The following is a 26,994-nucleotide window of genomic DNA, read 5'->3' as shown; positions in this document are numbered from 1 at the left end:
TACAGGGCCATTTTTACTTGTTTCTCAGTTTGCATTAGTTTAAAATGGAGTCTTTTTGGTCTTGAACAGATATTAAAGAGTTATGTTTTTATACTTTAGCTAGCGAGATTTAAAGTCAAGCGCCGCTGTACGCTGTACGTTTAAAGATCGGCGCAGTACATGCAATTTAAAAACCTTTATATACATATATTCAAAGGCCTACCTTGCTTCCTAAAAATAAGACTTACTGTCGTCTCAATTATCTGCATAGGTATGGAAACACTATATTCCATAGATTTGATTTGCAAAATGGTAAAATGATAAAATATGATCTCTTTGAGGTGTAACCGAAGAATTACTTTGCATTCATCTGATACAGTTATTGCGAAAGAGCGGATAACAATGTCACAAATATCCCCGAAATCATAGTAGAAATGCAATTCCATTTGAGGTACATTTTTTCTAAAACCATTGACAATCATTTGATAAAACTGAATAGAACAGTTTTAGCGAACAAAAAAAAATCGCTTTTGATTTTGCTTATTGATGAAGGCCTGACTGTGACATATAGTTCCATTCTTTGGACTTGCGCAGGTAGTTGTCTCATTGGCCATATTGCATCTCCTTTTTTATAGTAAGTACCGTCGAGTACTTTTCGCTAATCAAAATAGGGATAGTTGGGTCTAATAAAACTAACTCAATCCAGACTAATGTTTACATGCCTGTCTCAGTTCGGGAACCTTTTCTGTTGACACACCATATATACTGCAAAACAAATAATATCTTTTCCTGATACTTTTTTCGCAACAAGCATTTGTTAGGCGTCGTGATTATCCTTTTCAGTTATTTTATAACAATTTCTCGACATTATTATATAATAACGGGAATATCTTACAAACAAAGGCAGCAAAAGTGTACCAGTGTTCAAAAGTCATAAATCTATTGAGAGAAAATAAATCCGGGTTACAAACTAAAACCAAGAGAAACACATCAACTATAAGGGGCAAACAATGGAACAACAGGAACACTGAGGTGCAACAAAAACAAACGCTAGCTTACATAGAAACGAACTATTTGATAACAACTGCCATATTCCTGACTTGGTACTGAATATTTTAAGAAAAAATGCTGGGTTGAACCTGTTTTTTTTTTTGGCTGGCCAAACCTGCCACTTTAAGACATTGTGAAAAATAACGCTAAATTGACAAAACTCAGCACAAACTCATGCAAGAAAATTCATCAAATCTTATTATATTCGACACAACATGCAAACCACAGAAAAACGAACATATCCCATCAACGATAAACACCAAAAGTATGAGTAACAATCACGTTATTCTACCAGGGACATTCAAGAACCCTGTATGTGGTCGGACAGACAAACTTATTGCCAGGGGTAGATATTTCCCGGACTTTTCGAGCGGGCTCAAAAAAACAAAGTTAACAAGTTTGCACCATCTACGCTTTAATTCAAAAGCTGCCTATGAAATTAATTTCAGTTGAGGCAGCGTTTCTTTTCGTGCTATCTCATTCTGCACGTACACCATGGATCTATTAAGACCTAACAGAACTTTGACAGTGATCGCCATAAACAACATGATCAAGAAAGCTAACATTAAAATAACTATGATTTCTTTTGACCAAATGGATTCTTCTGATAGTATTTTCTTTGTTGGATGTCTAACATCATTTTGCTCTGGTACCCTCTCGTCCTCTTTGAATGCTGGTTCCTCGTTACCTTTCTTTATAAGATGGCCATTGTCTGGATTACCCGGTAATTTATCTAGAAGTTAAATAAGTATTCAATTAAAGTATAACTGCATGAGTATTCATTATAATTACTGTAAAATGCTTGAAATAAAATTCACGAACAATTCTGTATGATTTGATCAGAGAGTACATGTTATAGAAGGTCTAGGCCAAAATAAATTAATTGTTTTTTATTCCTACCAATGTATTGTGTTTTGGTAGTTTTAATGTTTGTTTTTGATTTTGTTCTTTTGCTTCTTTTAATAATCATGTGAAGTTATCATTAAACTGTAAGTTTACCCTTCCGGAGCACCTGAGATCACCCCTAGTTTTTTGGTGGGGTTCGTGTTGTTTATTCTTAAGTTTTCTATGTTGTGTCGTTTGTGCTGTTGTTTGTTTGTCTTTTACATTTAGCCATGGCGTTGTCAGTTTGTTTTAGATTTATGAGTTTGACTGTCCCTTTGGTATCTTTCGTCCCTCTTTTAAGACTTTCGTGTGCATATAAACAGTTTGTTCTTGCATAACTTTCACCATAACCAGATACAAATTATGCTTGGTGTTGAATGTAAACAAACAAAGATTAGTCTCTGATGCATGATTTTTTATTATTAATTGGTTTTGGCTTTTAACTAGCTGTCAGTAACTGCGAGTACTCTCAAATCGTATTTTCTTGTTAATTCGACCTGTTGATACTGTTTATAATGCTTTTTTGTCATTTTTTATTTATACGGATCTTGTCTGTACACCAGCTTTGATTATTTGTAATATCTTCACTTATTCTTACAACATTTGTATAAACTTCAAGATTATAAAAAAAACGGTTTTTTTCTAAAGTGAACATTGATTGGTTAAATATTTCTCAGTCATGTCCTGTTTTTGAATTTGTTTGTTAGCTTTTTGGTCATGAATGTTTGTCTCTAATATTTAATTAACTGTGCATTTGTATTCAGATATCGCAGATCAAATTTATTCGTTCATTGTTTAATCATACGTTTTTTGATTGAGTTAAGTCTGCCAATTGATATTTTATCGTATGTTTTTCTTTGTTGTGATGGTATGCTATTGTTTCAGAAAAAGGGAGAAGGTTTGGATCCATTAAAACGTTTAATCCCGCTGCAAATGTTTGCACCTGTCCTAAGTCAGGAATCTGATGTACAGTAGTTGTCGTTTGTTTATGTAATATATACGTGTTTCTCGTTTCTCGTTTTGTTTATATAGATTAGACCGTTGGTTTTCCCGTTTGAATGGTTTTACACTAGTAATTTTGGGGCCCTTTATAGCTTGTTGTTCGGTGTGAGCTAAGGCTCCGTGTTGAAGGCCGTACTTTAACCTATAATGGTTTACTTTTTAAATTGTTATTTGTATGGAGAGTTGTCTCATTGGCACTCACACCACATCTTCCTATATCTAAAGAGTTGTGAGGCCAAAATACCGAAAAGTTCATAAACAGAACAGAAACCTGACAAGGATTAATATTACCTAAGGTTTTCTCACACTTAGAAATTGGTTTCAGGAAACGGCATTCACTCCAACACACAATTTAACTTATTTAAGAAGTTATCAATATCAGGTTTAAACTTTTAAATGTTCCAATTCAATATTCTATTTTCTTGACTAGACATTTTACCTTTAATATAACCATCTTGCTGTTCTAAAGCCTGTATTTCTAAACCCTGTAAAGTATCTCCATCTAAATAGGGTTTCGCTTCTAAAACTTTGTCCTTAGGAATGTATATTGTTTCTGAATAGTGAGGCTCTCTCACGGCATATGTGTCTCTCTTCTTTCTAGTAGATTTGCTTTTACACGAACTCTGCAAAAATACAAGATGAAGTCCGCTTTTAAAGAAATAAACAGAAGTGTCATAAAAAGAAAAAGTAAACTTTATATTTATTTGTAGATTGATGCTTTATTACATATTTGTTTTTCGTTCATTATTTTGTATATAAAGTAGGCTGCAAGTTTTCATGTTTGAAATGTTTACATGAATCCTTTCAGGGCTTTTTGTAGCCGACTATGTGGTATGGGCTTGGTCATCGTTGAAGGCTTCAGTTGTTAATTTCTGTGTCATATGGTTTCTTGTGAAGAGTTGTCTCATAGGCAATCATATAACATCTTCCTTTCTATATTAGGCAAATACCTCATTTATTTCAAAGCTTATTTAAAATAGCATAAATCACAAAGACATTAGTCACAGTAATTAAATTATATAAACAAATATGTAACGGTAATTAATTTATATATTAAACGAATACGTAACAGTAATTTATTTATATAAACGAATACGTAACGTTCATTTATTTATATAAACGAATACGTCGTAACGGTAATTTATTTAGATAAACGAATACGTAAAAGTCATTTTAATAAACGAATACGTAACAGTAATTTTTTTAGATAAACGAATACGTAACGGTAATTTATTTCGATAAAAAAAAATACGTCACTTGACTCTTGTTCAACATCAAATGGCTTTAACTTTATCTAGATTCAGGACAAAGATCATTTAACAACAATTTGATTTGGTTGGGTGAAGTAGAAGGACATGGTTGAATGTTCCAGTACAAACAAGTGAAACTGAAAGCCACTGATCACTGATGATATCCCGGCTCAAATACTTGCAAGTTAACAGGAAGACTAGTTGTTCCAACGAAAAATATTCATGGGACGGAGCGGATGGACTGACAAATGGACGGATGGATGGATAAACGGACAAAAGGTAATAGTATACAGTAAACCCCCACTTTTATAAAGCCGAGGTACAGTTGCAGATCCAGAACTTTTCATAAAGGGGGGGGCTCCAGTCAAGCTTCAGTGATTTCCTATATAATTAACCAAATCTTTCCACGAAAGTGACCCCCTGGACCCGCCTATGGGGTATAATGATAAAATATCCTTTCATAAAAAAAGTTCAGTTAATTTAGGCAAAAGCAGCATTCTTCACAAAATGCAATAACGTGTTACAATTTTTGTTCTATGATTGTGCATTTGAAACTACTCGGGCTTGTTTAAATTACTTACTCCCGTTTAAAACTACTCGGACTTGTTTAAATTACTTACTCCCGTTTGAAACTGCTCAGACTTGTTTAAATTACTTACTCCCGTTTGAAACTACTTGGACTTGTTTAAATTACTTACTCCATCACACGGTGTCCGACAGACCACAAATGAGCAATCATATTTCATTGTATTCCCACCAGCAGTACGGAACATTTCAAATACAGGACTTAAAGCAACTTTACCAGTTGTTATAAAGCCTGCATCCGATTTAAACAGAGACCCTTGTCCACATCTGTAAAAAAGAAATAAAAAATTCAAGTCTACTTTTCCCTGTACATACATAGTTTTAATACAATGATGTACTACTATTTCATTGAATGGTTTACGTTTTTAGATAGTTCGTCATTTCATGCATGTAAATCCTTCTAAATTAATTAAGACTGATTGGTTGGTAAATAAATCTTAATTTAACATAATGCCAATGTCTAGCAATAATTACTATCGTTTGAATATGTACTGCTTTTCACTGGACCAAACCCCTGCATCGGTATCAACGTGTTAGCTTACATAGTTACAGTTCGCATGAAAATATGTCACTCTAGTACCTAGACTTTCATACTTTCTACTCATACACTCCTCATACACACGGAAATCATTCTATCATACATTGTGTACTACGCATACACACGGCAATCACTATCATATGCATAAAACTACTAAATAAAATTTCAACACGTTATAAAAAATAGACATAAATATTAATTATCTTCACAGTAAGCTTACCCTCCTGTTAATATTCATAGTTTTATTACTTTGTTAAACTAATTATACATTATACAAATATGCCTACCCTGACTTTAATAGACACAGTTTATACAGTTCACTGTCCCTGCCAAGTATATTTACCCAGCTATTAATTAACACACTATTCAGATATATTTACCCAGCTGTTAATAAACACACTATTCAGATATATTTACCCAGCTGTTAATTAACACACTATTCAGATATATTTACCCTGCTGTTCATACACACAGTATACAATATACCTGCACTGCTTTTGATATACACAGTATACAAATATCCTATCCTGCTGTTAATATACACAGTACACAAATATCCTACCCTGTTATTAATATACACCGTACACAAATATACCTACCCTGCTGTTAATGTAAACAGTACACAAATATCCTACCTTGCTGTTAATATACACAGTACACAAATATACCTACCCTGCTGTTAATATACACAGTACACAAATATACCTACCCTGCTGTTAATATACACAGTACACAAATATACCTACCCTGCTGTTAATATACACAGTACACACATATACCTACCCTGCTATTAATATACACAGCATACAAAGATATATAACTTGCTGTTATATAACTTATATATCTAACAGGATACCTACCCTGAGGTTATTACGCTCAGTATGCACATTTACATCCCCTGCTGTTAGTGTACACAGTATACAAATATTCCCACCCTGATGTTCAAATATACAGCATACAAAGATATATATAATAACTTGCTGTCAATATACACAATACACAAGATATATATTAAGATATATAACTTGCTGTTAATATACACATTACACAAATATGCCTACCCTGATGTTAAAACACACATTGTACATACAAATTTACCTACCCTGCTGTTAATAACAGAGTACACAACTATGCCTACGTACCCTGGTGTTAATACACAGTATACAAATTTACCTACCCTGCTATTAGTATTACACAGTACACAAATATTCCCACCCTGCTGTTCAAATATACAGCATACAAAGATATATAAATTGCTGTTAATATACACAATACACAAATATGCCTACCCTGAGGTTAATACGCTCAGTATGCACATTTACCTACCCTGCTGTTAGTATACACAGTACACAAATATTCCCACCCTGCTTTTCAAATATACAGCATACAAAGATATTAAACTTGCTGTTAATATACACAATACACAAATATGCCTACCCTGAGGTTAATACGCTCAGTATGCACATTTACCTACCCTGCTGTTAGTATACACAGTACACAAATATTCCCACCCTGCTGTTCAAATATACAGCTTACAAAGATATATAACTTGCTGTTAATATACACAATACACAAATATGCCTACCCTGAGGTAAATATGCTCAGTATGCACATTTACCTACCCTGCTGTTAATATACACAGTATACAAATTTACCTACCCTGATTTTGATATTGACTGGATACAATTTACCTGCTGTGCTGTTAATATACACAGTATACAAATATTTTTACCTTTCTGGTAATAGTTATACAATTTACCTACCCTGATTTTATATACAAATTTCACATATATATTGACCCTGCTGTTAATATAGGATATTTATACGATGTTCCTGTTGTACTACATGAGATATATATTTACCCTGCTGTTAATATCGGATATTTGTATGATGTTCCTGTAGCACTACATGACAATGCCTGAAAACCCTGCTCATCTGAAGAGTTACCTGTTAAATATGTCAATGTTATAAGATTATTGTGATAGACACAATGCATTATCACTGAATAAGTATACATTTTTGTTTAGGGGTCAGCTGAAGCACGCCTCCGGCTGCGGAATTATCTCGCTTGTTGAAGACCCATTGGTGGCATTCGGCTGTTATCTGTTCTTTGGTCGGGTTGTTGTCTCTTTAACATATTCCCCATTTTCATTCTCAATTCTTTACATTACATTTTTGACGTATAGTAATTACATGTAACTAACGTATCAAATGGTTAAGTTTTCACAAAATCACTCAGATTTATTGCAGCTGTCATTGTTATATAATAACATTAGATGTATGTTTCACTATAATTCGTTATTCTGATTGGCTAACTGCACATCACGTGTTATTCCTTAAGCAATTGCATTACTCAATAAAACTTTTCATTCATGATAACACGAGGTCCCACAATAAAGTGCACAGGTGAATTAAATAAAAAGTTGATAAAATTCGTGTTTTCATGATACTAGCTAACAAATCTAATTATAAGTATTGAATGCTTCTTTTTGTAACTTCATAGGGTTGTAAAAGCGTTGACCGTGCGAACATTTTTAGAATGAAGCGCGGAAGCGCTTCATACAAAATGTACTTCGGTCAACGCTTTTACACCCCAATGAAGTTACAAAAAGAAGCATTCAATTCTTAAATGATGTCTCTGTTCGCTTACAATAATGTTAAAAACACTTAACAAATGACAACAATAACTTAATAATAACGATAATATTTCCAATGATTATATTTTGTAATGCAGTTGACAGAATACTTACCAACAAGAACGGCTTTTAATTTTACAATTTTGCCAATCAGGATATTTCCCGTAATACAGTTATTATTGAGATCCGCCACACATATATTTATTGTAGATTGACTGGTTTCCGCCAAATGCTGTTCAATCTGTTTAACTGGGACCTTACTGAAAATTCATCAATTAATATTCTCGATAAATTTGAAATGATTGGTAGAACTTGAAAGAGGTTTTACATGCACATGGTAAAAACGGCAGTAATATATAGACAACGGCTGTTTTGTTTGTTTTACGATTAATCAGTTTTTCAAATGTGTGATTTCAAGACTTCTTGCTTGCCAATCGTAACCCAGCTGTACATTGGCCATTATAACTTAAAACTATTTTTTTTTTTATCTGCATGCGTATCCGCGATCTATTATTCCCATGAAGCCGGCTGTATATATAATGACGCTTCGTACTTTTTAAGGGAAACGACAATGTATTTGTGTTAATTCAGTTTTGAAAACAGTAGATATGTTGGCGGCGCCACAGGATTTAAATTCGAACTAGACAGTTGATAGAATCACGTCCATTTTCACAGAACTATAGTACATATTGTTGCTGATGCTCGTCTGTAGGTGCGAGATTTTCTCGCTGCGTTAAAGAGCCATTGTTGGTCTTCGCGGCTGTTTGACAAACTTTGAACGTTGACAGTGGAACGTCGACCTTGATCTTACCGGCCTCATACATGAAGGGGGCAATACCTTCATAGCTGGGTTTTTTTTGCCAAAATCGAGGTGTTATTAACATGTTAACGGACCCCCTATTGCGCCCCTCATCTATACTATTAAACGAGAAGACCTCATTTTGGGTGTCGCTTCTCATCTTTCCACAATAAATTAATCAACACGCCTCTGTGTCCTATAGGTACAGTGCATAGTCGCATTTGTCATCCATTCATATGATTATTCAGATTGAGTTATTTTGGGAGAAAAACGAGAAAAAGGGCATCCGGATATTGTCCCGTCATTGGACAAAATTTTAAGTCAGATTATACTTCCGGTTTGCGTTTTTCTGTATACTTTGAACATACATATACTACGAATAAAGTGTATTTTTAGAATTCTATCTGCTATCATTTTCAAGTTTACTATCCACGGTGGTCACAGAGTTTATTAAATAGAGAGGGTCTGTATACTATATCAATGACCACCATGGATCGATTAGAAAACTTAGAATTGAAAGTAAATACACTTTATTTAATATATATAGATACAGATAAGCGCTAAAATTATTCATGTGCACTTTTGATATCTTTTACAAAATTCATTGATTACAAAAAAAAGAAGATGTGGTATGATTGCCATGTTGACAACTCTCCACAAGAGACCAAAATGACACAGAAATTAACAACTATAGGTCATCGTACAGCCTTCAACAACGAGCAAAGACCATACCGCATACTCAGCTTTAAAAGGCACCGAAATGACAATGTAAAACAATTCAAACGAGAAAACTAGCGGCCTTATTTATGTTCAAACAATGAACGAAAAACAAATATGTAACACATAAACAAACGACAACCACTGAATTACAGGCTCCTTACTTAAATGTTCATAACATACTAAATGTATATTCATATTGAAATTGATAGAAAACCACAAATTGGGAATTTTGGAAATAAAGGAGGAGGGATTAAAAAAAACATTTTCCTGTCCCCAATAACCTATGATTTATGATACTTTTGCTGAAATTCTCCAGTCATTCAACATGTTCAATATTTCACAAAATTCTTCAAACAACACTTTACATACTTTAAACTACGCTCTGAATGCCCGCGATTTCGCGGTTGTGTTCTAGTAGATCTATAATACTTAAATAACGAGGTCTAATTTGTCAGCCGTCATGGGTTAAAAACGGCAAATCAAAGAATTCAACTTTATATAGAGCTAATATAGGACAATGTGTAGATTAAAAATTTCACCATTCCAGACCCTTTTATTTTCCACATAATTAATATTGCCAATAATTAACAAGTTCCGGGTCGAATCCATACCGATACCAATAGTATATAATTACATTAGATGTATGTTTCATTATAATATTTTATTCTGATTGGCCAATTGCACATCACGTGTTATTCCGTAAGCAGTTGCAATGCTCAATACAACTTTTCATTCATGATAACACGTGCTCCAACAATAAAGTGCACAGGTGAATTAAATAATAAAATATATAGAATTCGTGTTTTTATGATCATAGGTAAAAAATGTAATTATAAGTATTGAATGCTTCTTTTTGTAACTTTATAGGGTTGTAAAAGCGTTGACCGTGCGTACATTTTTAGAATGAAGCGCTTCCGCGCTTCATACAAAATGTACTTCGGTCAACGCTTTTACACCCAAATAAATTTACAAAAAGAAGCATTCAATTCTTAAATGCACCTGTTACCTATTACCTTATCTGTACGTTCCGCATCTGATAGGCGCACCACCAAACGGTGTATTTAGGATGTTGCTATATACACGGGTGATAATCACTGGGTTGACACTACTAAATTCAGTCATTGTCAAATTGTTCCCTATTGTAGTATTTTAATCAGTAAGACTTTCTAAGATACCAATACGAATACTAAAATTCTGGACTTAAAATAAGGCGTATAGGTACAGTTTTCAATTTGTTAGCGGGCATGACGTAAAACAGCGAATCAAAGAATTCAACTTTATTTATATCTAATATAGGACAATGCTGTTTTCTTGATTAAAAAATAATCCATTTTAGGACCTTTTGTTTTCCAAATAATTAATACTACCAATAATTGAGTTCCAGGTCGACGGGTTAAACAGAAAGAATTGAAAGCAGAGAAAACTGTGTATCTTATAATCGGCATGACGTTATCAAAGGACAATACCAATACTAAAATAAGGCGTACGCATATAGTTATATACTTTAATTCAGTCACGGACCCGTGATATCACGGGTGTGTTCTAGTATATATAATTAAGGAAGACCGATTTCAATGAGCCGCAACTCCTCTGAAATTATTCAAGGACGGAAATACTTTATATTGTATTATTGATATGACGTTCTGTATACATGTAGTGTTTTGTACTTCCTAAATTTGTCTGTGATTACTAAAGCAATCTTTTTCTCCACAGAAAACGCCATTTTTTTGGAGAAAATATCAAAATCCGCAGACCATTATCGATCTGTGTCTTATACGCTTTCTTTCATGCTCAGTATAGATGTACTCTCTATGAAATTTTGAAACTCTTTGTTTCAAAATTTGCCTTATTGTGCCTCAATTTTGCAGGCATCTTCTAATTAGTAATAAATAGGACTTACAGTAAGGTCTGATGGTGAACATTATTGTTCAACTTGATTTACATGGCACAATGTGTGTTACTGAAATAATAGTGTTAAAGCTAGAGACAACTGTACCTTTCCTCAAGCTGCTGCACACTCGTTTCTTTGTCGCCGATTGGGTCATAAATACACGTGACTATCTTTTCGGGAATGTCGATGGTTATAACACGTTCAGATAGTGGAATGTATACACTGACAGAATAAACGTCTGCTGCTAACGACTTTTGCTGAAATTACGAATAAAATTTAAATATAAAGCTCTTTCTGTTGCTCAGTTAAAAATAAGCTAGATCAATTATGATTTTTCTGAAATCCCCAAGCATAGAGCCGATACTGTTATAGTAGCTAGTCTTAGAATAAAGCTAGAAGATATCAATCAAACATTATGATCATGCCTTTTTCAACAGTTATCACCATGGTTCCTCCTGCGCATTGAGTACACACATTTGTTGGATTGATTTCCGGGGTCGTCAAGCCGAAGTTTTTAAACTTATTTTACCCATTTAAAGAAGCACATGTAGTTGTGAGTACACTTACAAGTGTCTATATGCTGTCTATACGGTTTACTTTTATCATTTTGAGATTGCGCATGGTCATGTGTTTTTACGTCAGACTGTTTATGACGTCTCTACTAAATTCGTTGGATGTGAACTGATTGATACTTTTAGTCTGTGAAAACTTGATCCATTTATTAGTTTTAACTGCCTTTGAACTAGTTTTCAGAATTTTCAATTATTCTTTTTGTCGGCGCTTTTTTTCAATTTGTGTTTAAGTTCATCGTTTTTGCGCTTACCTTGGTAAACACATTATGTGAATAAACTGTCTACAGTTGATCTATTGCAGTTTACGTTATAATATTTGTTTAAAGCAGCGACTCATAATGCATATGGTTGAATGTTCTCCGCGAAGAGCTATGATTTTGGAATCCAAGTCTATTTTTTTGTGAGTGGAGATGCAAAAAGGTCTATTTGTTTTTTACGAAACATAAAAAAAAGGTTTAAAAGAACAAGTTTCACTCAACCATGTTTTCCGCAGAGTAACTTGAGTGATTACGGTGTATATTTGGTATGATAAACCATTGCACTGAGTTACTGAGTCAACATGGAGTATAATTAGTATGAGAAACCACTGCATAAATGTCTATGATATTTCAGTTTTATATGTGCTGTAGTTATAACACATTTCATTTGCCCTACTTATAGCATTTTTAATATTATAAAACACCAACATCTTCTAAAGCAGGTGCTCATTTAGCTCAGTTTAGAATCCAGAAATCGTTAATCAATATCAGGAATCGTATGATTGATAAGAGGGTCTTCACGGGGTTTTCAGAATAGAGAATGATGGATAAGAGGGTCTCCACGGGGTTTACAGAATAGAGAATGATGGATAAGAAGGTGTTCACGGGGATAAGAGGGTGTTCACGGGGTTTACAGAATAGAGAATGATGGATAAGAGGGTCTCCACGGGGTTTACAGAATGGAGAATGATGGATAAGAGGGTCTCCACGGGGTTTACAGAATGGAGAATGATGGATAAGAGGGTCTCCACGAGGTTTACAGAATGGAGAATGATGGATAAGAGCGTCTCCACGGGGTTTACAGAATAGAGAATGATGGATAAGAGGGTCTCCACGGGTTTACAGAATAGAGAATGATGGATAAGAGGGTCTCCACGGGGTTTACAGAATGGAGAATGATGGATAGGAGGGTCTCCACGGGGTTTACAGAATGGAGAATGATGGATAGGAGGGTCTTCACGGGGTTTACAGAATAGAGAATGATGGATAAGAGGGTCTCCACGGGGTTTACAGAATAGAGAATGATGGATAAGAGGGTCTCCACGGGGTTTACAGAATGGAGAATGATGGATAAGAGGGTCTTCACGGGGTTTACAGAATAGAGAATGATGGATAAGAGGGTCTTCACGGGGTTTACAGAATGGAGAATGATGGATAAGAGGGTCTTCACGGGGTTTACAGAGTGGAGAATGATGGATAAGAGGGTCTTCACGGGGTTTACAGAATAGAGAATGATGGATAGAAAGTACAGAATAAAGAGCAATACAAATAAGGAATAGAGAATAATTTGGTATTATAAATAGAGAATAATTTGGTATTATAAATAGAGAATAATTTGGTATTATCTATACTATCAAACGAGAAGACCTCATTTGGTGTGTCACTTCTCTTCCTTCCACAATAAATTAATCAACAAACCTCTGTGTCCTATAGGTAACATCCATAGTCGCATTTGTCATCCATTCTTATGATTATTCAGATTGAGTTATTTTTTGGAGAAAAACGACAAAAAGGGTGTCCAGATATTGTTTCCGTCATCAGACCGACTTTTAGTCATAGATAGGACTTCCGGTTTTAAACATGCACAACTACAACCAATCGTATGATGGATAACAAAAACGAAAAATAAATACGCCAATCAGAGCGTTCTCCATAACATGGTTTTTAGATCGCAAGATCCACAACTATTATACCTCCTTAGAGAGAACAATTATTTTTCGCGTTTATCTACATGTAAACTACGATCATACTACTATAATTTATAGAGACTTTCTGTATTCTGTCTACTGTTTTCTGTTAAAGTGTCCATAGAACACGGGTGCCACATCGGCACTATCATTTTTTATATTCAGTGGACCGAAAGATGAGGTAAAATATCTACTTTGGCATTAAAATTAGAAAGATTAAATCATAATGAACATATTTACTAAGCTTCGAGTTGACTGGACTTCAACTTCATCAAAAACCAAAAGTTTAACCTGAAGCCAGACAGACGGACGGACGAACGAATGGACGCACAGACTAGAAAACATAATGCCCATAAATGGAGCATAAATATTTATTATTGAAAGTGAAAGTAGTGATTTGGCCAAAATGAAAATAGGGTAGATATTTGAGGGAGGCATGACTTTTTCGAGACGTCGGGATCGGGTGTTTTAAAGCTCGGGGTTTTGGGATTGATCCTTACGGGATCCGGGAATATTTTTTTCGAATTTCGGGATGTCGGGATATGAATTTCTTTAAATTCGACACCACGGAATGTCATGTTTTTAAGCCCAGGATTTCGGGATCAGGACCCCACCGACCCGTGACCTCTCAAATTAGCCTTCGGCATTTATACAAGATTCAAATCCTACCATTGGCATGTTAATAGGGATCTCAAAAGAAAAAGCACTGATGGAGTGTCCTAGAAGCATATCTTATAATAATAATAATGGTCTGTAAGGAGTTACATTAATTTCATGTTTGAAGCCGTGCAAATTTTTATTTCGATTTGAATTTTACAACAACAAAAAAATGCATTGTAGCAAAGCGGAAGAATAATTGTGGTCTGAGGCCAGAAACACGAAAATAATTGAATTTAACAGAAAGGAAACAGATAACGGACTTTGGAAAAAAAAGGGAGAGAGCTTTCGATACCTTTTATGAAATTCTCCAGACATAATATCTTTTATAAAAATTCATACTACAACAGTTGACAACTGTGTATGCCCGCGATTTCGCGGGTGTGATCTAGTTAAAAATAAAAAGAGAAGAAAATAATAGGTACAAAAGATAATAATTAGGGGAAATTACATGAAAAATTAGGGAAAACAGAAATGAAGATATTGGCTACTTCAAATGATGCATCACCACATTTTTTAAAGGTTGCATTTTAGTCAAACTTACATAGAAAGCACAGTTTAGTGTTGCATTGGTGTCAAATGTAATATAAAGCCAAACTTACATAGAAAGCACATGTTAGTGTTGCGTTGGTTTCAAAAACCACTGGTAATGAATAAGATCCAAAGTTATCCATAGTAAAAAGGAATTCCCCATTAGCACATACAGCAAATGGTTTAGAGCTTGGTAAATCAGCAGTGACTGTTATCACTGCAGGTGGGTTCAATATCGACTCGGGACACTTGGCTTCCACTGAAAAATAAGGGTTCATATTTAAAATGCAAAAATGTATCTTACAGGTTTTCATTGTTTCATCAGTCCTATCTTCCAAAACAATAAGCTTGATGTTTCGGTAACATTTGGTGCAGAAATAAATGAAGTTTTCTGTAAACTATTTTATCACCTTTCTTAATAAAGGACTAATAGCTCAAATGAAGAGAGTTATAACTGAAAAGGTTGCTTTAGTTGGTATATGAAGAAATTTTGCTTTCATCAACCACTCCGATTATAAAAACACCATAGTTTTATTTTTCGAAACTTTTTAGTGTTTAAAACAAATCGATGAATCACGGAGATATACATAAAATTGAGAATGGAAATGGGGAATGTGTCAGAGCGACAACAACCCGACCATAAAGCAGACAACAGCCGAAGTCCACCAATGGGTCTTCAATGTAGCGATAAACTCCCACACCCGGAGGCGTCCTTCAGCTGGACCCTAAAAAAATATGTATACTAGTTCAGTGATAATGGACGTCATACTAAACTTGTTTCTTATTTATCATTTATAACTGTTGATGTAAATGTCCTTTGGTTTTATGAGTCTTTGTTTACTCCTTGCTTTTGATTGTTATTGTCTATATGTATGTAGTGAACCCAAATGAGTGATGTTCGAAAGCTTGCGAAGACAAATTATTTCCTACCATTGATGTAATATTCGTCTTCCTGACCATCAGCTATCTGGAAAGAAAACCAAGAAGTTTCAACGATTACTTCGTCAGTCATGAACTGAGGTTAGGGAGTTATCATTTTATTTTTAGGGGGCAAGGATGAAATTTGAAAAAAAGAAGAACAGGAATTATGAGTTAAGTAGAAAACAATTGTCAAATTATGTAAAAAAAAAAAAAGTAATAAAAATGCAGGAAAATCCGAAATCCTATTCCCCCCTAAAAATCAAATGGTTGCTCCATTTCCGTCAGGTTTACAAGAGACACGGCACAAGATACAAAAAAATGGCAATCACTTTTTATATTTATTAAATTTTAAAGTTTAAAAGATATCTTATAAAGTACGTGTATATGTTATTGATATATATTTGCATTCTTTATCAGATATCTTATTATCATCATGCGATATGTTTTCAACGGTAAAACAATTGTTTAAAAGAGCATAAAATAACGTATAAACTTTATAAGATATCTTATAAAAGTAAGGCAACAGATACCAAAAGGACATACAAACTCATAAATCGAGAATAAAGTGACAACGACATGACAAAATAAAAATTAAAAACCCAAAGGACAGACAACTGTATTTAAAACACAACATAAAAAACTAAAGACTGAGGAACGCTAAACCAGAAATCTTGTATTATATATTTATCAGCTATATATGCCACGGGGGGGGGGGGTAACTTCCTATTATTGGGTATACGGGGATGTGCCAAAAATATGGGTCATAATTTTGCGAGATTTTATATAAAAATGACCCTCCTTTTTAATGACATCCTATATTAAAATGCATTTACGTTTGATAACTGTATATTGATTTGGGGTATGTCATCTACATATCATATATAACGATTAACATATATGTGCACCAAACGATGTCAATTCATATATAAAAACTTAAGGGTAGCTGGTATATTTATGAATTATGAGTTAGTGCTTATATAAGCAATGTTACCCGTGTAAAAAGCAAATGTTTCTAAAATTTCGGACATAAGTCTGTCAAAATTTACGAAAAACGACGTCACATCACGTAACGTTAACACTGGTGAATATGAACACCGTGCCTTCGTCATAACTTGCAATACTATCTGCACGACTTCGCATTAGTTTATACAACCGTTTATTCCCGTCTTGGTTAACTTTAAAAAAAAATGTCTACAGTACTGTTTTTTTTACGTTAGCAAACTAATTAATTACCTTAAGCAAAAGAAGTAGCAGCAGGCAGCAGTTGAACATCCTGTCAATCCTAAAATATATAAATTTAAAGATGTATTCTAAGCTCAAAACATTTGAAGATCATAAAAAGATCAAAACCATGTTTACATTTGATAAAAATATGGATCTTTCCTGAGATTGTTTATTTGATAATGTGGCGTTCATACAGTGCCAGTTATGGCTCCCGTTTGAGATAAAACAGCGCTAAGACGTGAAAAGTGAAAATGTCGGGTTACCACTAGTATCCTGAATGGTCTGAAATGTTATATCATTGTCTCAGTGAACGCAGTCATATACTTTAGTAACTTATTTTTTTATATTTCCTACGGATCGGAAAGGTTCCGAAGAGGAAATATAAAAAAAGAAGATGTGGTATGATTGCCAATGAGACAACTATCCACAAAAGACCAAAATGACACAGAGCCAAGCAGCCAACAGTTAGTTGGGCGGGGAAATTCGGGCGATTTTGTCTAATCAGATTACAATCGTGACTATGTCGTGAGCTATTTTGCTGTATCAAAATCGTAACAATGATCTGTGTTTTCTGAACGGTGTGCTGTGGAACCACATCTACATCTCCTTGTATTTATGTTACTCATTTCTGCTATTCATCTGAACACATTGAATTTTCAATACTTTTCTCAAAAACTAAATTTTTTTGCGGTGTAAATGTATATTTGGTCTTTAAAATCCAAAATGGGTTAATATAACTAATTTGAATGATTGTTCTAGTGGATGCCAGGCCTTAAAACTTTCCAAACGTCACAGGTAAGTCTGTACACTAACTGAGTAGTTATAGAGGTGAAAATACGGCCATATTTGTCCATCTGTTATGACGAACCTTTTAAAAATGAGTAATAAACCTTCAATCTGTCAAACAAGTATCACTTTCAAAGTGTTTTACAATAAGATATATTTGAGTCGACAGTTGATACTTGAAATTGCAAATTAGCATATCAGTTGCAGCCCCCCCCCTAAATAAATATATAATTCCACCTCTTTTTTTTTTACTGACACAAGTTACTATACAGCAATACAAATTCACACTCGAAAAAATAATCATAATCGGGTATAGGTCACTTTTGGTACTTATAAGAAGTTCTTGAAGTTGGCCTTTTTAATTTTTAATAAACAGCTGCGCCATGAGCGCATGATACGCCCGACGTCTTATGTGGAAGTCTTATGCAATAATCATAAATAGTTTATAAGAAAGTTTTAAGCAATAACCATATATTGTTTTAGAGACACGGCGGGACATGTGAAACACCCCAGCCTGTTTTTTTTTTTTTTACAAAAACTAAATATTACCAAAATAAAATTTTGAATCAAAACCAAAAAGTATACAGATCTTTAGATTAATATATCAAAGAATTGTGTAAAGTTTTAAGCAATAATCGTAACTTATTTTTGAGATACGGCGCGACATGTAAAAAACCCTCCCCTGTTTTACAAAATACTCAATAACTCGAAAATAAAATTTTGAATAATCACCAAAAAGTATACAGATCTTGAGATTAATAGAACAAAGAAGTGTGTAGAGTTTTAAGCAATAATCATAAATCATTTCTGAGATACGGCACAACATGTAAAAAAAAAACCCTCCCCCTTTTTTTACAAAATACTAATAACTCAAAAATGAAATTTTGAATCATCACCAAAAAGTATACAGATATTGAGATTAATATAACAAAGACATGTGTAAAGTTTTAAGCAATAATCATAAATAGTTTTTGAGATATGGCGCGACATGTAAAAAAAACCCTCCCCCTTTTTTACAAAATACTCAATAATTTAAAAAATGAAATTTTGAATCATCACCAAAAAGTATGCAGATATTGAGATTAATATCACTAAGAAGTGTTTAAAGTTTTAAGTCATAATCAAGAATCGTTTTTGAGATACAGTGCGACATGTGAAAAAAAACACACACCTGTTTTAGTTATAAAGTGCCGTAACTCAAAAAGTTTAAATCTTATTTTCACCAAAAAGTATACAGATCATTTGACCATCATAAGAAACAACTATATTAAGTTTCATGAAATTTGGATAAGATGTTCTCAAGTTACGGTGCGACATGTTTACGCCGGACAGACGGACAGACAGACAGACAGACAGACAGACAGACAGACAGACAGACAGACAGACAGACAGACAGACAGACAGACAGACAGACAGACAGACAGACAGACAGACAGACAGACAGACAGACAGACAGACAGACAGACAGACAGACAGACAGACAGACAGACAGACAGACAGACAGACAGACAGACAGACAGACAGACAGACAGACAGACAGACAGACAGACAGACAGACAGACAGACAGACAGACAGACAGACAGACAGACAGACAGACAGACAGACGGACGGACGGACGGACGGACACCGGACATTTGTATACCATAATACGTCCTGTCAAAATTTGGACGGGAGTATAAAAACTATAACAACACTATTATGCTTTAAAATACATTTGTTTCTTTTTAACTAAAAAGATTCAGCTAAAGCATTTTCATTTCTAACACTTTCAAAATATTCTTCATTTGAAGTATTTACTCATTTGGACAATTGTCAACATTTGGCTTGTCGGTACCAACCTTTTTTAAACTTGCATAAAATCTAATTTTGTTTTCACTTTCATCAATCTTAGCATATAACTGTGCAAAATTATTATAATTTTCGCTTAAGAGAAATAGCAATATCATGTCACTTACCTAAAAAGATACTTCAACAAGATAAGCAACCGACAATATTCTAAGATGGTAACCTCTGGCTTTGAATGGTACAACTGGATTGGTTCTCAAATATCATCTCGCGGGAATTTCTCAATATAATTGCGTAGTATTCAAGCAGACCACATGCAGCACGTGGCATCACACTGTTTACTTCCGCCAAAATGGGTTTGTAAAACTTTCAACCAATTTTATTGTTATCGTATTGTTATTAAATTGTTCTATTCTAGTTTTATTGTATGTGCAAAGTATTTCAAAATATGTTCTGATGTTTTATTTATTTTAACTTACAATATAGTTAATTTGTAAGTATCATAAAGTCATTTTCAGATTTTAGGTAATCTCGACTCGAGGTGTATGACCCCTGAGGCTGAAAGCTTAAAAAAATCGTAAACACATGCCCCAATTATATTATATATATACCTTTAAGAAACATCATTCACAGCAACCTATTTTATTGTTTCATTGCATGTTATGAAAAAAGTGAGATTTTGTGTCAATAACAATTTTAGAGATAACCAAGACTTTATAACATGAATTTTCATTATCACTTTCAGGGGCGGATCCAGCCATTTTAAAAAGGGGGTTCCCAACCCACAGTAAAGGGGGGTTCCAACTATATGATCCCGTTCAAATGCATGGACCGTCCAAAAAGGGGGTTCCAATCCCCAGACCCCCTGGATCCGCCACTGCTTTCTGACTAAAGATAACTTGATTGTTCGTCATCATGATATGCTTGCGTTTGTTGTTTAACAGTAATTCATAAACCATCTTTAAAATCACAAACACTTAAGTCATAGTGTTTAGTCTTTCAAGTCGAGCACACCCTAATAGGTGTACTTTTCAAGTGTTTTCTTATCTAGTATCTACATTTATAAAAACTGTTTCTTCATTATAATATTGCACGCATTGCATGTTGTGCTTCATTATTGATTGTGTATCCATTGTTTTTGTTTTTCATTATAACATCAAATTTGCATATAATCCTTTACAGAATGCGAACATTACATTTTGAATAATGTTTTTTTTAGCCTTTTTGAAAAAAAAAAGATATGTATATAACCCTTATAATTAACTTGGGGTAGTTCAACAATACCTTGTTTAAGTCTTTTCACTTTTTAAGGAAATTTCAACAGGTTTGGTGCAAACTTCCAAAGGAGAAAAATTTCCGAAATAAGCAACTAGATGAATGATATTCTTCTAGTGTTTTAAATAATCATATTTTTCATCCACACTTCAAACTTAAAATGGCACCAGTGGCGGATCCATAAATTTTCATAACTGGGGGACCACTGACTGCCTAAGAAGATGCCCGCTCTGGTCATGCTTCAATGATTCCCTATATGACCAACCATATTTTTCCCAGAAAAAGGGGGGTGGGTGGTCGGGCTCCCTGGCCCCCCTCTAAATCCGCCTCTTGGTACATATTCATCAACATTTTTTTTAAAAAGTGTCAACTTTCACTGCTAATTACTCTGTAACTTATTCAACACCTAAAATGATGAGATCAATATGGTTCTGTAGGACTGTTGAAAACATTGTTCCATTTTCCAAAAAAAAAATATGCAACACAAGAAAATAAGGACTCAAATAAAAAAAAATGTTACTAAGGGAGCTACCATTTGATTTTTATGGGGGGCTTGGATGAAAAATTTTGTCCTGCATTTTTTTTTTTTTTGCTGTAATCTCTGTCCTGCCTTTTTATTTTTCACTCTGTTTGGTCCTGCTTTTTTTTTTTTTTTAGTTTATCCTGACTTTTTTTTACCTAAATTGTTGTCCTGACTTTTCTTTTTGGCAATTGTCCCATCCTGCCTTTTTTTTTTACTCAAAACTCCTGTCCTGCCTATTTTTTTCAAATTTCATCCTAGCCCCCCCCCCCCCCCCCCCCCCCCCCCCATAAAAATCAAATGGTAGCTCCCTAACTCTATCAAAGTTTTCACATTTGGCCGGATGTCCCAACCTATGCAAACCAATAGCAGAAACTAAATCCAGTATACCTATATACAAAAAATTTGGTTTACAGCAATTTAAGATACAATCAATATCGGTGTTTTTATCAAATGATACGCGTATTAAAAGTCTGAGTTCTCGGTCATTGATAAACGCATTGTCTATAGTTGATCTCAATAAAATGATTTTTTAACTCTTTAGGTTAAAGTTCGCATATTAGTTTACTAGTATGACTTTTATTCTTTATGATATAGATATAAACCGAGAAGTCGAGCAGACTGTTTAATGAATTTGGCCGTTTCATTCGATATTTGATTAATTTGCTAATCATTTTGAACAGGTTGACGACAAACCCTTTTTATGATGTTTACGACAGATACAAGTTACAAATTGACAATTTACGAATGAAGCATTATGAAATTGAACAGTTACAAGTAACAAACTGACAATTTACCGATTAAGAATGTTGAAACTACAAAGGTACAAGTTACAGCATTATGAATTTCACAGTACTAACAAGTTACAAATAAACAATTTACGAATTAACAATTTAGAAATTACACAGTTACAAGTTACGAATTGACAAGTTACGAATTAAGAATTTTGACCCCGTTGGCTTTCCATAGTTTATACGTGTATAGAGGGATGAATAATCAATATAGAGATATATTTGTTTTGACTTGATTTAACGCAAAATATGCTAAATGTACTACTTATGGCAGTAACCTGGTGAAATGATCTGAAATGAACTATGAATTTTGAAGTAAATGTTGTCTTAATTTGTTTTTAGTACATACATGTATAAGAAGATGTGGTATGAGTGCAAATGAAACGACTCTATTTCCAATTAGTGTTTGGTTCATACGAAGTTGTCTGGTCTCAATTAACTGATATACAAGGGGTATTATCATTAGTATGAGAGAAAAGTTGAATGTTCAAATGAATGGCTGAAAATATTTCTGACGGTTACCGCTTAAACCTTGCAATTTGTCTCAAATATTGAGCTGTATTTTTGTTTTATAATATTATGTTATTATGTTATATTCAAAATACGTTTTAAGAAATTCACCAATCAATGTATTGAATTGAGAAAAAAACCTTTTAGGTGTAATACCATCAAATCATGGTGTCACATCCGGTTGTATACGAAAATAGGGCAAAAATATTCCCTTGAATTTGACAGTTGTAGGTAATTAATCCTACATTTTATTGCAGTAAAACATTTCAGTGTCATAAACATATCCCGATATGTCTTGGGTATTTCAAAGCACCATTATTTTTTATATGGGACTTCTATAGAATATTTTGTAATCTTGAGGTTACATGGTGACTAAACCTTGTACACAGATAAAGTAAGAGGAGAAATTTGACTGGTTAACTTCCAGTGATGGTTATTTTCTTATATGCAATGAAATGATATGTGAAATTTTCTTCTATAGTACTGGACAGGATAAAACTTTACTCATGCCAAGTATTTCTTTATTTGAATCAAAGATACATTCTGCACATTTTTTTGAAAAGTGCAAATTTAACAAAGACTAATAGGGGGAAATCAATGGTGGTATTACACCTTAATATCACCTAACGGTTTAAATCTGCTTTGGATGCATGGAAGGTTCCTTTCAATTACTTCAATGATATAAAATAATTAACGTAAACTAAGATTTTCCGATTAGTTCCAGGTAGTCAGTTATATCAATAAAAAAATCTTTTTTTTTGTAGATCTGAGATTGGTAACAGTCCTAGTGTGTGCCTTGGTCCAGGTATGTGAAGTATTGCCAGTCAGGTACCTTGTCACACTCATGATTCTACTTCGTCAAAATTATCTCCCAATTACGACAGTTCATTTTTACAATAGTAAAATGGAAGCCCTGGTAGGGATGACGCGCTGCTAATTAAGCTCTTGAAAACCGATTAATTTATCCACATAGCACTAATACGATCCTTATATGCCAGTTGTATTTTAAAAGACAAATGTATCTACTAGATAATGCGCATCAGTTAATGTACTTGTCTGCATTTAGTCAACTTAAAACTATTGTCTGATCGGTTGACAGTCGGAATTTTCGAAAAAAAATCATTAACATTTAAAAAAAAAATTTAATTCAATATTTCGTGGTAGGCAGACTAAAAACTTTCATTGGTTGAAGACTATAAACCGTAGATATCACACACACACACACAAAATAAAGTGGTTTCGAAGATATGCATTTTCAAGATCCAACTTAAAAGTCTGTCGTCATGTACTTTTAGTTAAAATTTGCTATTCGAACACACCTACTCTGTTTTTGTGATTCATTACAGAGGTATTTCACTCGAACCATGAATTGTCGATGTTATCAAGTCAATTAACTTGTAGCCTTGATATATAAAAATGATAGAATCTGAAGCGAGATGATGTATCCAATACTTTTGCATTTTACGTTTTTAAGACAAAATATTCAACTCAAACACGCCCTATCATAAAAAGGTGCACTCGATTTTCACTTTTCGATGCAATCATTACCCATGTTTTGGGGATTTTTTTCTTGAGTCACATAATGGGAGGGCAGAAACGAAAATTAGGGAACAAATAGATTGATGTGTAACAGTTCTCCGTACGTGGTAATTTTAATACAAAATAAAAATCGGAGGTGATGCATGTTGTAGATCCAACTTAATAGACACCCATGTCGTCGACTTGATATCTAATTGTTCTGCCTTATTATATAATAGATAAATTGAGAACTTATGCAAAAGATGTTTTTATGATAAAATACTTTTTAGTCGAAAACGGTCATTTTTTTGTTTCTATTAACTTTAAAATTTTGTGTTTCTATAGTAAACATTACAGTAAGAATTTGTCGCCTTCTCTATAACAAAGAGCTTCAATTCTTTTGTTCTATTTCAAATGGGTTTCCGCCTGTCAGTAGTTCTAGATGTATTTAGGGTTGCGGCGCGATGGATATGGTAATAATCCACACAAACTCCAAGACCATTCGTCCTAAAGCTTTCATAGTTGACACATTCTGATGTCATCGGTGGTAAGGACAAATAAAGTAGTATGTGTGGTTTCAGTTACATCTAAACAATAGAAAGGGAAGGTATGTATTGATTTCTTTTATTGATTGTTATGCCCCACCTACGATAGTAGAGACCGGGGTATTATGTTTTCTAGTCCCTGCATTCGTTCGTTCGTGCGTCCGTCTGTCCCGCTTCAGGTTAAAGTTTTTGGTCAAGACAGTATTTGATGAAGTTGAAGTCCACTGAACATTGAAACTAATAGTGCGAGTGGGGCATTCGTGTACTACGGACACATTCTTGTTTTTATGGACCCGCAAAGGCCGCAACGAAGTTGTCGGTGCCATATAGTTTTACCCTTGTCCATAATTCCGAAATTCCGCCATTCCGTCATTCCGCAACAAACCGTTATACGGAGTATTTTTCTAAACGCCTTCAGATATTGGGCTGATTTTTGGTATGCGAGGTAACCATGCATCAAGTTTAAGTTTCGTTCCGCTCCCCTTATTTTTGCTGAAATTACGGGCTGTTGACTTTAATAAATTTTTGGCATGTGAGTTAACCAAGATGAGTTACAGATCAAGTTTAAGTTTTGTTCTGCTAGGCTTTTTTTTGCCAAAATTACGGGTTATGGACTTTGATAAATTGTTGAGTTATACAGACTTTTTTTCTAAACGCCTTCAGTTATTGGGCTGATTTTTGAAATGTAAGTTACACATGATGAGTTACAGATCAAGTTTAAGTTTTGTTCCGCTCTGTTAATTTTTGCCAAAATTAAGGGTTTACAACTTTTAATATTGTTGAAAATTACAGTTATCATGGTTATACAGACTTTTTTTTATATATGCCTCCACATTTTCAGCTGATTTTTGATATGTGAGACTACCATCATGTTTGTGTCCACATGTATTATTTGAAATTGCAGATTTTTCAACTTTTTGAGAAGGGGCCATTCGTGTCGTTTTGACACATGAAAAGTTACAAATAATCTTTAGGATAGGATATTATTGAAACTAAAAGTAGAGTAAATAACATACCATACCGTCCTTTTTATTTTACATTTTGTATGCCTAATACTTCTGCTTGGTAAAATATTACCAGTGTGTGTCATTTGAAAATAGATTAATTTCTGTGTCATTTGGGCTCTTGTGAAGAGTTGTCTCATTTGCAATTATACCACATCTTTTTTATATTCTTGAATTAAAATAAACATACATTTTAACATTGACACAGTAATTTCTTTGTAATTTATAATTTGTAGCAAATGTCTGTTGGGTAAAGCTCTTGCTTATAACTTAATATTTTGATAATCAAATCTCTTATTGGGGATATTTTTGCAGTTTCATAAGTAGAATTAAGTTCGGAATCAATGCCAATATGTAAAACACAATTTTGAAATATAAATTATGATGTCCTACAGACTTATGTCCTTGACACCATTTGCGAGTATGTTCTTGAGAAACGATGATAGTCCGTCGGAAGGGGATGACAAATGGCTGACCCGTGTTAAAAGAGACCCATATCTCTAGCACGTAAAAGACACCCTTGTAGATTTCGAATAAGGGCTGGCTAATGCTGATACAAAACAGCACTCGCACCCGCAAAGTGGAAAGGGATTATATAAGTTGCAATAACCTGTTTCCCAATCCACTATAAAATAAATTTGTTACAAACTTATGTCATAGGATGATATTTGGTAGATTTAATTTCGTATGAATCCTGTCCCCATTTTCCGATTTTCCGAATGTGACCTTCTGTGTTAACGTTGTGCACGATGTTCCTACAACACGACGTTACACTAAAAATGCGGCGTCAAAGAGGGTTTTTGACTTTGATTAATTTTGCAAGTTTTATTCGGTTTTTTATATGTTGTTGGTTGATTCTGGTTATGTTCTTTTTGTGATATCATTTTATCATAAATTACTTCAAGTTGTGGAAATCGATTTAATAATGTTTACCTTTTAAGTTATTTCACCTAAAAATGCAGTGCTTTCTGTCGCAAGTAATGTAGGAAGGAAAAATTGGACGGAAGTACATGTATACGGTTTCCATAAATAATGTGCAAAACTTTTATCATAGGATGTTTAACTTTCATGGTG

The 26,994-nt window shown here is 33.9% G+C and overlaps 2 protein-coding genes across 2 annotated transcripts in view; one reads left to right on the top strand and one right to left on the bottom strand.

The window, feature by feature from the left end:
* Positions 1-1,427: 1,427 nt before the first annotated feature.
* LOC139501548 (vitelline envelope sperm lysin receptor-like) lies at positions 1,428-20,071 on the bottom strand. The gene is made up of 10 exons (XM_071290662.1): positions 19,928-20,071; positions 17,195-17,243; positions 15,971-16,007; positions 15,112-15,299; positions 11,441-11,592; positions 8,040-8,185; positions 7,152-7,236; positions 4,865-5,018; positions 3,356-3,539; positions 1,428-1,762 (listed from the first exon to the last, which is right to left on the bottom strand). Exons 2-10 carry the CDS (start codon positions 17,231-17,233, stop codon positions 1,461-1,463), a joined length of 1,287 nt encoding a protein of 428 aa, XP_071146763.1. The 5' UTR covers positions 17,234-17,243; positions 19,928-20,071; the 3' UTR covers positions 1,428-1,460.
* LOC139501547 (uncharacterized) overlaps positions 20,012-26,994 on the top strand; it is a 21,027-nt gene continuing 14,044 nt past the window's right edge. The window contains exons 1-2 of the mRNA XM_071290661.1: positions 20,012-20,113; positions 23,618-23,658. Of these exons, the coding sequence (XP_071146762.1) occupies positions 20,110-20,113; positions 23,618-23,658 (45 nt within the window). The 5' untranslated portion in view covers positions 20,012-20,109. The remainder of the gene's footprint in view (positions 20,114-23,617; positions 23,659-26,994) is intronic.

This window comes from Mytilus edulis, chromosome 13 (assembly GCF_963676685.1).
Source record: "Mytilus edulis chromosome 13, xbMytEdul2.2, whole genome shotgun sequence".
In the NCBI taxonomy this organism is placed as follows: Eukaryota; Metazoa; Mollusca; class Bivalvia; order Mytilida; family Mytilidae; genus Mytilus; species Mytilus edulis.
This window is presented reverse-complemented; position numbering and strand designations above follow the sequence as displayed.